A 13,639-nucleotide genomic window follows, 5' to 3' on the forward strand; every position below is an offset into this window, starting at 1 on the left:
GCATATCTAGGAGTTCCAAAAATTTAAATAAGTGTGGTCGTCAATCATGGGTAGAATTGGTGAATTTTGCACATGTGTAATGTGATCACTTAACCATCCTATGATAAGTCAGTTAATACCCAGACTTCCATATTATTCTTCATCTTTGTTGAGATTTCAAAAAAATAATAAAAAATAACTACAATTTATATTTGAAGCACTAACTTTGTGATTTTCCATTTTATAATTAAAATGTAACTTTGTTTTAAAACCATCATAAATATTTTATATAACTTAATTATAATGTCTACAGGTTTCCAAGCTAACCGGTAGACATTATAATTAAGTGATAATAAAATATTTATAGTGATTTTAAAACAAAGTTACATTTGAGTATAAAATAAATAACTATTATAATCCAGATTTGAGAAAAAGTATTTGAACACACTCAAAACGTTGTAAAATATAATTGTTGATTTTTTTAAAAAGCAATGCGATTATAATAACCGGTTAGTCATTCGCGTCACTAGCCATAATAGTATAGCCAACAGATTATCCGGATATTGTTCGAAATATGGCGCGCGTTATGGGGGATTTAGATAAATTTATTGGTGGATGGAAACCGGTAGCGATGCGACTCTTAAATAAAATTCCAATTCGCAGATTCAATATGTTTATTAAGCGATAAAAGTGTTGCAATTATCGGAAAAATGGATGAACCAGGGGCGTGCGTTGCAGTCAAACCGATTACGTAAGGATTACTCGCGTGCAAACACATACAATAAATAATTCATTAAAAACATCAAAACTTGTATGTACATATAATATCTATGAGTTTTATTTCATTTTTAATTAAAATTTCACTATGGTAAATACCACTATATGTACAATACGTCCCGTGGTCCGAATCTTCTCAGCATCGAATTATTATCTATATATATATAAATTGTTCATACTTGATAAAGAAGCGGTTAGCTTCGAAACCGGTAGACATTATAATTACGTTATAATAAAATATTTGTGGTGATTTTAAAACAATGTTACATTTTAATTATGAATTATTATCTATTAAAAATAACACCATATGCTCTATTTAAACAACATTTTTATACCGAGTTATACAATAAAAAAACAGTTTCTAATTAGTAGATAAAATAAGAGGTATTTACTTGGTAAAATTTTAATTATAAGTGGATAGGTTTTACCACAAAGTGACTGCCGAATCAATTAATGAAATTATTTCATTACTTACACACGACTAGTTTCGAAATCTACAGGTGAAAAGTAAAAGTGTACAGTGTTTAAAAGTTTTTACTTTTTTTAGTAGGTAAAGAGGATGTAACGCCACACTCCTCTGTCCTGGAACACTTCTAGCTTCCTTCACATCCATACATCTAGTCATACATGCCCTCCGATTACGCAGACTTTTGACACCACCAGATTTTAGGCTCAGATTGATCTGATCGTGTCATGTATTTTTCGGCCGTCCTCGTTGTGTTCTCTCGCTCACATTCGCCACATATATTTTCTTAGTCATTTTCTCGTTGTCCATTCGCTCCACATGCCCATACACAAACTTATAATTAATAATGATAAAAATGAAAAAAAAAACAATAATTAATATGCTTTTTATAAGCTTTTGACAAACTTTAAAAGCTCCAAAGGTATTTGAAACTTGAAACATAATATGTAGTAAAATATATGAAATTTTCTCTTAGGTGTCTTTAATAATTAATCTTTTTCGGTAGGAATAGGTCGAAAAGTTTTTTTTTCGATATGCGGTGTTCAGTTTTCATAAAATATTTTGTTTTAAAGTATGAAACTAAGCTATTCATTGAATATTTTCAAAGTTATATAATTTTAAATGAAATTTGTTAAAACTTTATAACTATTCGATATTTTATAATTATGGTTCAGGTAATAAAATATTCAGAGAGTTCTAGAAGATGTTGGAAAGAGAGAAAGAAGTTTCAGATACTGTGAAGAAAAAAATTAAAGGTTTTTTGTCGTTGCTGAAAACTAATTAGCAAACTTAGCCTTGAATTCTTACCTTATATCAATTGAAACATTTATTTAACATGGTTTTGCCGCATTGAGAGATAGTATTTCTGTTGAATTCAGTCCACTTTCATGTTTTTTTGCAAACTCCATTCTTATACACAAAATTATTATTCTTTAAAAAAATTGTGAGCGTAGACAAGTCTGGCTCCTCGCGCAGTCGATTGCTTATTGAATTGTGTGTTTGCCAACTTTTTTGAACCACTATCCGTTCACTAATGGTGCATAGGGCACTGCATCATATAAACGCAGTGTTATCTTGATCATTAGCACATGAAGGAAAGGTGATCAGCCCTCCGCTTCAGGTACCAGTCCAGGGTAATATTAAATAAATATTACAATGAAAAATCACTTATATTTTTGTGACCCCCCTGGGAATCGACTTGGACAAAATGTTTTGAATGTGGATAAAATGTTCTTTTTATTCTGAAAAACTTAATTTACGTGGCTGACGACCGTCATAATCTTTAAGGGTTTAAGTGATCACTTTACACACGTGTAATACTCACCAATTCTACCCATTATTGACAACCACACTACTCAAATTCTTGGAAGTTCTATATATATATGTAGCAATTTAGAAACCTTGTTCTTGAATCACTAGAACTTCACTAGAGACATCTATTGGTGACATGAAAAAAAGCTTTTTATTGAGCAGAAACTCTTTTATTAGTATGTGAGGTCCGAATCCTGGATCATATTCACATACATGGGAAGCGCCACAAAATATCATTTTCATTTTTATTATTTAAGCTTATAATTTGACCAGGAATTTACTCACAACATTTTGAGTGCGTCCCAATACTTGTTTACAAAATCTGGATTTTCTCCAAAAATAATAAAATAAATTTGGAGATAATCCAGATGGACACACTCAAAATGTTGTGCAAAGGTTTTGTTTCAATTAATCTGTTCGATAGGTACTGTAAGTATTGAACATATTTTTTTTTAAATCAATATGGAAGTATTGTACACTATGTTAAAAAACCGAATTTTCGACAAACAGGATCTTTTGTATTTGAACACCGATCCTTTCAGCGGTGAATTCGCTGGAGCAAATTTTCTATAGCCAGCCGTGGGGAGATCAAAGGACACTTTGTCCATCGACTGTCGCAATCCATAATGGTGACGTCACAATGGTGACAAGGACCGCAGGGTTGGGTGACACAAGCCAAATTGTGTTTGCACGCCTTTGAACCGCCTCGTCCCGACCGACCCGCAAACGAAGAATAAAAAACAGACCCCAGTAGTGGCCTAAGTCAATATTGATACGGGCCGCTACTGATATGGCCGGGTTTGTCAAACGATGTTATAAAAACATGGATTTTTAATAATAAAATTAATAACAAAAGTAAAAATTTGAGACGTAAGACAGTTCTTATGGAAAACAATATGGATGTTTTTAAATGACAAATTAATTTTATTGAATTACCTAACTTCATTCATATTTTACTAAGTAAACACCACTATTTCTTAAAATCTTCTGTAACACGTGTTTCGATGCATTCCGCATACGGTGTTTGAAAATGATGCAGAATACATTGAAACACGTGTCAAAGAAGATTTTAAGAAAAAGGGGTATTAACTAAGTAAAACATTAATTAAAAATGAATTACCTAACGCCTATGTGACTCTAAGTCTAACTCTTATGAAATCTAGCTGCAATACCGCTAATCATGGCCATGCTAAGGCTTCAACTTTATAAGTTTTATGATCAATTTATAATAATATTCAAAAATTTATCTCTTAGACGAAGGTGTATTAAACGATGTATGGTAGATGTTCAAATGGTGATATAAGGAAAGAATGTAAAACTGAGATTAACACTATCGACAAAATTAAGAATGATGTGCTGATATGCTTTGGGTAATTTAAATTCAGTAAATTTAATTACTGTATTATAAAAATAATCACAAATAAATTATGGTTAGGGTTTTATTTAGGTATGATTTTATATACTTTTTTTTGGAAATGGATTTTTATACGCGAATTCAAACAATAACTTTTAAGAAACGTCCGAGTCATTACTATTTATCATTAGAATCCTAACTATCCATCAAACCTCCTCCCTTAGTTTTTCCCTCTACCTCCTTCCTTAAACTCCCTTATTCCTTTGCCCTCCTTATTATCATCTTTTGTAATTTATGTTTTTTTATATGTTAATTTGTAATTTATTTTTTTAAATGTTCAAGAACTATGTACCCTCTGATTGCAAACAGGTATATATGGTATCAAACATTTTGATCAATATCACTAGTCTGTTTTTGGTTGGTTGGAAGATATTGCTTTTTAGCAATAAGCCCGCCAATGTACTTATTAATTTTCTGTACATGAAGTTTGAATAAATAAATGAACGGTGTACGGTGTTTGAAATATTGCGGAATGCATCGAAACACGTGTCACAGTAGATTTTAATAATTAGTGGTATTTACTAAGTAAAACATTAATTAAAAATATAAAGATTTTACTACAAAGTGACTGCCGAATCCATTAATGAAAATAAATAAAACATTTATATTATCCACTGACACTTCGTGATGGAATTGCATTTTTAATATATTATTAGATTAAAACCAATATTTTTAGATTTTCCACTTTTTTTTTATTTGACCAGCGACCGGGTTTCGTCGTTACCGATATCATCAGACTGGTCCAGTCTGATGATGTCGGTAACGACGAAACCCGGTCGCTGGTCAAATAAAAAAAAGTGGAAAATCTAAAAATATTGGTTTTAATCTAATAATATATTGAAAATAAATAAATAAAATAAAAGATGAGTAGTTGTTTTTTTTACTATACAAAATGCAGAACCACAATTTTAGTACAAAATTTAAATCTTGTAAAACTATATTTGAAAAAAACGGACTGCGGTGAGGATAAACCATCGAACCTCGAAAAATTAGCACCGGAAGTGACTAGGACATCTTTTGAAGGTTGAATGTCAAATAAGATCAGAAAAACAAATAGAGGCGGTTAAACGAAAAACAGACATTGATTGAAAATATCCCTAGTTTCGAGATATTTAAAACATTGAAAAATTCGAGGACTTAGAGAATTTTTTTCATGAATTCAAATTCTTTTGCATTTCACAATATACTACACGTTTTTTTATTTTATTTTTTATTTCTTAAGTAAGCTTATATTACAAATAATATAAACTTTTATAAACACTTAATTAACATTATCTATATATCGGCTGTCCAAACTTAAAACACAGTAAGGGAAATTTTTTGTAGTACGTTTTTTTGCATTTTAGGACTAAGTAGAATCTACTTTTACTAATTTTCTGTTTTGCATTTTTTCGGGAAGCCCAAAAAATGTACTATATCCCAGCAAAAGCGGCATATTTTTAACTTAATATTTACCCGCTACAGGGAAAAAAGTGTTGTTATTGCATTTTGAAGAAAAAGTATTGTTTAATTATATTTTAAAATTTACTAAATATTTTTCAAATAAAGAAAAAACCTTCAGGTTTTACCTAAAAAGATCTGTTGCCGAGTAAAAAGTTCAGTAAGAGGCTTGATATTTATTTTTAATACATTTGATTTTATTTTTAAACTTAAAAAATCTCCTGAAAAATCAAGTTTTTTTTACATATGACGTTGTTGAAAGGAGAGAGCGATATATGATAAAATTGACACATTCTTTCCTGTATGAGTTCTCGACAGCATCTAAAATTGATTTGAGGATTATTACGTATTTTTCCCTTACGACGTGCGTTTTTCGCTCATTTTTCGCTTCGAGAACGAATCCACGTCATTAAACTTTTTGTGCTGCAGCTTTAAGTGCCTCAGAGTCTAAACCCACGTGTCTTCCCATAAAACAGCCATAAAACGAAGCTACGTTTTAGAGTTTCCTTAACGGCCGGGGTGTCTCGGGTCGATAGGGGCTATTTTCCCTAATCAAACACCCGAGCACACACATCGGAGGTAATTGTTTCGGCTGGGAGACGTGCGATTTCACAGTCTGGCGAATCTCGACCTTCGGGGGTGTGTCTTCTACCTACGACTCGACTTTTTCTTATCCACGAATCTTGACTGCATCAGAATATTTTAATCAAAATGGGCTGAAGCTGAGGTACAGGGTGGCGCAAAATTTATCACTCTATAGGAAGACGTTTTAATATTTGCCAATATATATATATAATAATTGACATTTGTGAACTGGACAGCTGCAGTATACAGATTTAGGGTGATGTAAAATTTACAACATTTTGAGTGTGTCCAAATACTTGTTCACAAAATTCGGACACACTCAAAATATAGTAAATAAATTATCTGGTCAAATTATTAGCTTAAATAATAAAAATGAAAATGATATTTTCTGATGTTTCTCATGTGTGTGATTATAATCCATGATTCAGACCTCACATACTAATAAAAGAGTTTCTGCTCAATTAAGAGCTTTTCATCTCACCAATAGATGTCTCTAGTGAAGTTCTAGTGATTCAAGAACAAGGTTTCTAAATTGGTTCATATATATATGTAGAACTTCCAAGAATTTGAGTAGTATGGTTGTCAATAATAGGTAGAATCGGTGAATGTTACACGTGTGTTAAGTATCACTTAAGCCAGCCTATGACGGTCGTCAGCCCCGTAAATGCCCAGACTTCCATATTCTTCTTCATCTTTGATGAGATGTCAAAAAAATAATATAAAAATACAACTAAGTAGACTCAAAAAATCTGTGTTTGAATAATTGATACATAAATTAAAATGCTATTAAAATACTTTTAAAATACTTCTACAAATTAAACGCCAAGTCAATAAATATATATATTTTTTTAAATACTCACATATGACGTGCAGTTCCGCATTCGCCCTGATGACCTTGTGGTTCTTGGCAGGACCAACTTGGCACTGGTATTCGGCATCATCATCCAAGGACGCGTTGGATATCCTCAGATTGTAGATGCCATGACGCCGGTCTCCGATGACAGTGTAGCGGGGAAGGCCTTGGATGACTGACGAGAAGCCTGTAGAAGAAGAAGAAGATAAAAATTAAATTTGCAAAATTTTGTTTTGTCATAATTACCAAAATACATGGATTTAAAAAAACAAAAAAAACAAAAAAGGTTCTGGAACTTGCTTAATTTCAAGGTTTTTACATTTAAAAAATAAATTCAAATATCGCTCACTCCTTTCAACAACGTCATGTATCAAAAATCGTTAATTTTCAGTTGTGCATGTTTTTGGAATGCCCAGAAAATGTACTATATCCCAGCAAAAGCGGCATATTTTTAACTTAATATTTAACCGCTACAGGGCAGAAAGTGTTGTTTTTGCATTTTGAAGAAAAAAATTGTTAAATATTTTTTTTAAATAAACTAATTTTTTTTCAAACCGAGAAAAAACCTTCAGGTTTTACCCAAAAAAATCTGTTGCACAGTAAAAAGTTCGATAAGTGGTTTGATATTTATCTTAAATAAATTTTATTATATTTTTAAACTTTCAAAACGATCTCCTGAAAAATCAAGTTTCTTGAAATATGACGTTGTTGAAAGGAGTGAGCGATATTTTATTTATTGTTTCGGCATTTACTTTGTGGTAAGACATGTTGAAATGATTAAGGAAACACTCAATTTTATACCACTTGAGTTTTTTAATGACAACTAGTTTCGGAAGCTAAACTTCCATCGTCAGGTCTGAATAATAACTTACTTACTTCGTGAACAAGTATTTGGACACACCTAAAATGTTGTAAACATTTTTTAAGCTTATTACTCGAATAAGCTATGCTTTACCGACCTTCAACCCTAAGAAGGACACGCGTCACGTTTAGCGTTTGATGTTTAAAAAATCGTACGAGAAAATCCATCAGATATTGACATGCCGAAAACTGTATTATTTTTAAATCAACTTTACGAGAAATTTCCTAAAGAAATCTCAACATTAATTCGCCGACGTCGGAAGTTTTTAAATACCAAAGGTTAACCTCTAATCCGCGGTTTACGCCTACGGACGTAATAAGCAAACTTGATGTTCGTGAGGATTACATCAAATTGTGGTTTAAGTATATTATACGTTCGCAAAAAAATTGATTAATTTAATTGAAAATTATTGACTGATGGCGAACTGATATTCTCATATTTTCTCTCCAATATTATTTATTTTTATTTTTAATTCTACTATTTTTGTTTAAAAACTTAAAAGTTATTGGTAAATATTATACATAAAAGACTGACCAATTTATATTAGTATACATGAGTTTAATTTACTGACTTATAGTTATTAGTGTATTTATTAAACTGTCCAAGAGTTGTAAGTACACATAAACAAGTATAATTTACTGATTAAGGATTATTAGTATTTAAAAGTATAATTTACTGATTAAGGGATATTTGTACATACAAGAATAATTTCCTGATTAAGTAAGCGTTATTAGTATTTACAAGTAAAATTTACTGATTAAGCATTATTAGTATATTAAAGTACAATTTACTGAGTAAGGATTATGAGTATTTACTAGTATAATTTACTGATTAAGGGTTATTTGTAAATACAAGAATAATTTCCTGATTAAGCGTTTTTAGTATTTACAAGTAAAATTTACTGATTAAGCATTATTAGTATATAAAAGTATGATTTACTGAGTAAGGATTATTAGTATTTACAAGTATAATTTACTGATTAAGGGTTATTTGTAAATACAAGAATAATATCCTGATTAAGCGTTTTTAGTATTTACAAGTAAAATTTACTGATTAAGCATTATTAGTATATAAAAGTATAATTTACTGAGTAAGGATTATTAGTATTTACAAGTATAATTTACTTATTAAGGGTTATTTGTAAATACAAGAATAATTTCCTGATTAAGCGTTATTAGTATTTATAAGTAAAATTTACTGATTAAGCATTATTAGTATATTTAAGTATAATTTACTGATTAAGGATTATTACAACATATATACAAGTGTAATTTACTGATTAAGCATTATTAGTATATTAAAGTATAATTTACTGATAAAGGATTATTAGAACATATTTACAAGTGTAATTTACTGATGAAGGATTATTAGTATTTACATTTAAGTATAATTTACAGCTTAAGTATTATTATGAGGTGAATGTTAGCGGGAAAAGAAGCAGAGGAAGACCGAGAAAAACATGGCACGATCAGGTATGCCAAATACTTGAAAGCGGTCAGGTTAGGAGCCGTAACAATCGGCGGGTATATATGAGGAGATGCATGAACGTGGAAGAGGCGAAGAATGTTTGCAAAGACAGAGTGGTTTGCAAAGACTATTCTCTCTGCCTACCCCTGCGGGGAAGCGGCGTGATGGTTAGTTAGTTAGTTAGTTAACATGTATTTATTACTGACTAAAAGTTGATTGTATATATTGTTCTTGTATAAAAGACTAACCATGGGTTATTAGTATAAAAACAGACTTACCAAGAGCAAAACCATCCTTGGCCCATTGAACTTGTCCGGCCAAGTTGGAGATCTCGCATTCGAGCACTGCCTCGCCTCCTTCAAGGACTTTGGCATTTTTCGGCTTGACCCTGAAGGATTGCTGCTGTCCTGATGCGGCCAGGACGCCTGAAATACATAAAAAACGTCGAATCAGTCAATATTATTTATTGTAACTGCAGACAGTTGGTAGAATTTCATATTGAATTATTAGGCAATATATCCAAAATTAAACATGGTTTATTTGGTGTTTATTTCAAGGTTATTTCACTCGAAGTGTCGAGTGTTTGATAATGTCATAAGAAGACGAAACATGTCACGTATTAACATATACACAAATACATGTAGAATTCGACCAAATAAATTGTTTGCATGCTGTAATAGTGATTGTCCTGACGAAGAGACGGGCACGTCTTAAAACCGTTACACATAAAAATCTCGGTGAGTGGTTATATACTAATATTATTAACATTTTTGGAAAAAAATTAATAAGTAAAAATTACTAACCACAAAGTGAATGCTTTAGATATTAATAATATTGAGAATTTATTTTGTATTTTAAAAGCATTGTTAACTTTGTGGTATTGTAATATATATATATATTTTTTTTTTCAAAACATATTACATGCATAAGCCATATATATAATATTCCCGATGAGTAATTTTTCTTTCTCATTTTGGGACATGGGATTAAGGTTAACAAGACTGGAACACAAATAATAATTTTACGTTTTTTTTTAAATAACCAAAACTAATACATGGCAAAATATAAAAACAAGAAACACGTTTAATATATATGCAAAAGAAGCATATTTAAAAGAAATAAATGAGAAAAACATAAGGTAAGAAGCATATTTAAAATAAACAAATGAGAAAATATAAAAAATGAGAAAATATAGCACTTTCCTTATCATTCATCGTTCACTTTGTGTAATACCACTTTGATACCACTTCGTAGTAAGGAATTGTCACACAGGGAATAATATAGAGGTTAGACATGTCAGATTAGTATTTATCAGAAATCGTTAATTGAAACACGTGGAGCGAATGGATAACGAGAGAATGACTAAGAAAATATAAGTGGCGAATGTGAGCGGGAAAACAGAACGAGGGCGACCGAAAAAGACATGGTGCGATCAGATCAATCAGCCCTTAAAATCTGGTGGCGTCAAAAGTCTGCGTAATCGGAGGGCATGTATGACTAGATATATGGATGTGAAGGAGGCAAGGTGTGTACGTCAGGATAGAAGAGTGTGGCGTTCCATCTTTTCTGCCTACCCCTGCGGGGAAACGGAGCGATGGTAGAAGTAGTAGTACATGGTTTAATGGGACCTTTACAATTTTTTCTATCACGTACAAAAGATGAAATCTCTCAAGTGGCTGCCGCTAGTGTTGTACAGATTTTTGTCTGTTTTATCAATCTGTTCGTATACTGCAGCTGTCTAGTTTACAAATATCAAATATTATTGACGTACGACGCCATTTGCAAAAATTATAACATCTTCAGATAGGGTGATTCATTTTGCGCCACCCTATATATTTAATTAAAGGTTGATATACTGTCATTACCATACACCGACATTTGGGAAAAAATATGTAAGACGAAAAAAGGAAATTATATATGAAAACGTCTGATGTTTCATAAATAAACAAATACGTACATAAACTTCTTGCAATATCATTTTGGCTTGGAATTTTTTCACATCATCTTCGATACCAAAAAACCTGTCATTTAAATAACCCGGGGTCGTATTCCTCATTCGCAAAAATATTTATATTTTTGTCGAATCGTCATCTAATGTAAAAACGAAAATAAAACAAAAACAATGAGAGTAGAGAGAAGCTTTATTCAAAGTTCTATATTGAACATTCTTTGTATTTTCGACACGTCAACAACGAGGAAATAATATTTTGAATTGAAAATCATCTTTTTTTTGTTTTGAATATTGAAAACATTAACTTTGTGGATCATATTGATATATTATTTCTAGAATAATATATGAAAATCATCTTTTTATGCGTCTCTCAGTGTGTCAAATAATTAGAGAAGGATCTAACATACATTTCAAAAATAACAGGTCAAAAACTTATATTAAAACTTATCAACTGTAAAATCTGCTGCGAACTCACACATGACGCGACGCGTAAATCATATCATAAATATATATATACGTACACACACACATAATTTTTAACACATGAACATTCACATTTTTATCAATGTAGTATTTTTATGGTCAGCCTCCGTAGTGTAATGATCAGCGCGCTTGGCTACAGTCCTGGAGGTCCCGGGTTTGAGTCACAGCGGAGGTCAAATGAATATAAGTGATTTTTCACTCTAATATTTATTTAATATTACCCTCGACTGGTACCTGAAGCGGCTGATCACCTTTCCTTCATGTGTTAACGATCAAGATAGCACTGCGTTTATATGATACAGTGCTCAAATGAACGCAGTGTTATCACGTTACCACATGAATGCACCATCGGGTGCGGATAAAGATTTTAAGAAGATTAAAAAAAAACTGTTGGTCTTCGGATCGACCAAAAATCGCATGTGTTAAAAAACATTTTGTGTAGTTTTAAGTGTGTAAATGGTGCTATAGTATAAATATATGGTGTAGACATAAAAACCTCGGTGAGTGGTTATATACTAATATTATTAACATTTTTGTAAAAAAATAAATAAGTAAAAAAAACTGATTTGGAAGTACGCCGAGAGGCCGCGACACCGATCAAATCGACAGATTTTTTCTCCGCCGATTCAAGAATCGCCCCCTCGCGCAAAAGTGTTTATTTTACTATTCAAGAACGGGCGAATTTCTAAAGTGGAAAATCCTCCCCGGGAAAATTCTCCCAACCCCTAGTCGGCAGAAACCACCCCCGAAACTCGACACGTCAGCTATTCGGCATTCTTTCCCATCTACCCCCTTTTGTTTTTGTACCAGATGATTAATTACGAGCAGCAACGAACGCTGCTAGACCCCGCTAGACTCGGTTATAATGATATCATTTTTTCGGGCATTGTTTAAGGGTGATATGCTGGCCGAAATAGCGCCTAAATAGAAAAGAAAACACAAGACGACGCCTGAAATATGACTATTTTTGAAGTGTCTATTATTTTCTTGTTTGCTTATTGAACGAGAGATGTGGTTGGATGTTTACAGATACAGTATGTCCTATACTTACGTGATTACTTGGTTATTAATTGTTACTGCAGACAGTTGGTAGAATTCCATTTGAATTGTTGGGTAATATATCCGAAATTAAACACGGTTATTAGGTTAACCCCTACTGGTCCAATGTCGAATCTCATTCGACATTGATTTTTTGCTCTTAGGTCCCATGTCAGATGTAATTCGATATTTTTTTCATCATTAGTATTATTTATTTAAATTCCAAGCTTACATTTTTGTCATTCGTATCTACATATTACAACAGTATGTGGAGCAGAGGACAAAGGCATTTTTCCAATTGGAATGTAACTGGATACCTAGATTTTTTTTAAATTTTGGGGGACCGGAAATGTTTAAATTTTACTTTTATTTACTTATATTACTCACTCTTTTCAACAACGTGATATATATAAAAAAAAAAAAATAAAAAATCGTAAATTTTCAGTTGTGCATGTTTTCGGAATGCCTAGAAAATGTACTATATCCCAGCAAAAGCGGCATATTTTAAACTTAATATTTACCCACTACAAGGCAGAAAGTGTTGTTTTTGCATTTTGAATAAAATATATTGTTAAATTATTTTTTTTAAATGTAGATACTAAATATTTTTCAAATGGAAAAAAAACCTTCAGGTTTTACCTAAAAGATCTGTTGCAAAGGGGAAAATTTAGAATTAGGCATTATGAAATGTAGAGAAAACAATTGTATATCGGATGCGGTATTCCTGCGGAGCAAGCTTGTTAGGATGACCGAGAAAATAAAAAAAGATGAATGGCCCGAAGGAGAAACCTTGTCAGAGTAGACTTTTCATGACGTCATGAGCGTTAGCTAAATAACTAAGCGTAGAAAGTCGTCATTAAAAAAAAACAGAGATATTTCAAAAAAAATAATTTAAATTTCAAAGTCATTTTATTTCTGGTACTTCAAAAGTATAAATGTGAACTAGAAAACAATTTGTAAAATTTCTCCGGAAGTCCGAAATATGTTTCCGAGAAACGAATTGAAAACGCATT

At 31.6% G+C, this 13,639-nt stretch overlaps 1 protein-coding gene across 1 annotated transcript in view; it reads right to left on the reverse strand.

Annotated features, from left to right (window-relative positions):
- LOC148299993 (nephrin-like) overlaps positions 1-11,032 on the reverse strand; it is a 212,650-nt gene extending 201,618 nt beyond the window's left edge. Inside the window, exons 1-3 of the mRNA XM_088275413.1 lie at positions 11,020-11,032; positions 9,433-9,579; positions 6,833-7,012 (exon numbers count right to left, since the gene is read on the reverse strand). Coding sequence (XP_088131539.1) covers positions 6,833-7,012; positions 9,433-9,579; positions 11,020-11,032 — 340 coding nt within the window. The remainder of the gene's footprint in view (positions 1-6,832; positions 7,013-9,432; positions 9,580-11,019) is intronic.
- Positions 11,033-13,639: the final 2,607 nt, after the last annotated feature.

The sequence above is a fragment of the Brachycentrus maculatus genome, unplaced genomic scaffold (assembly GCF_059751285.1).
Source record: "Brachycentrus maculatus isolate JH-2025_06_01 unplaced genomic scaffold, ASM5975128v1 h1tg000863l, whole genome shotgun sequence".
Lineage (NCBI taxonomy): Eukaryota > Metazoa > Arthropoda > Insecta > Trichoptera > Brachycentridae > Brachycentrus > Brachycentrus maculatus.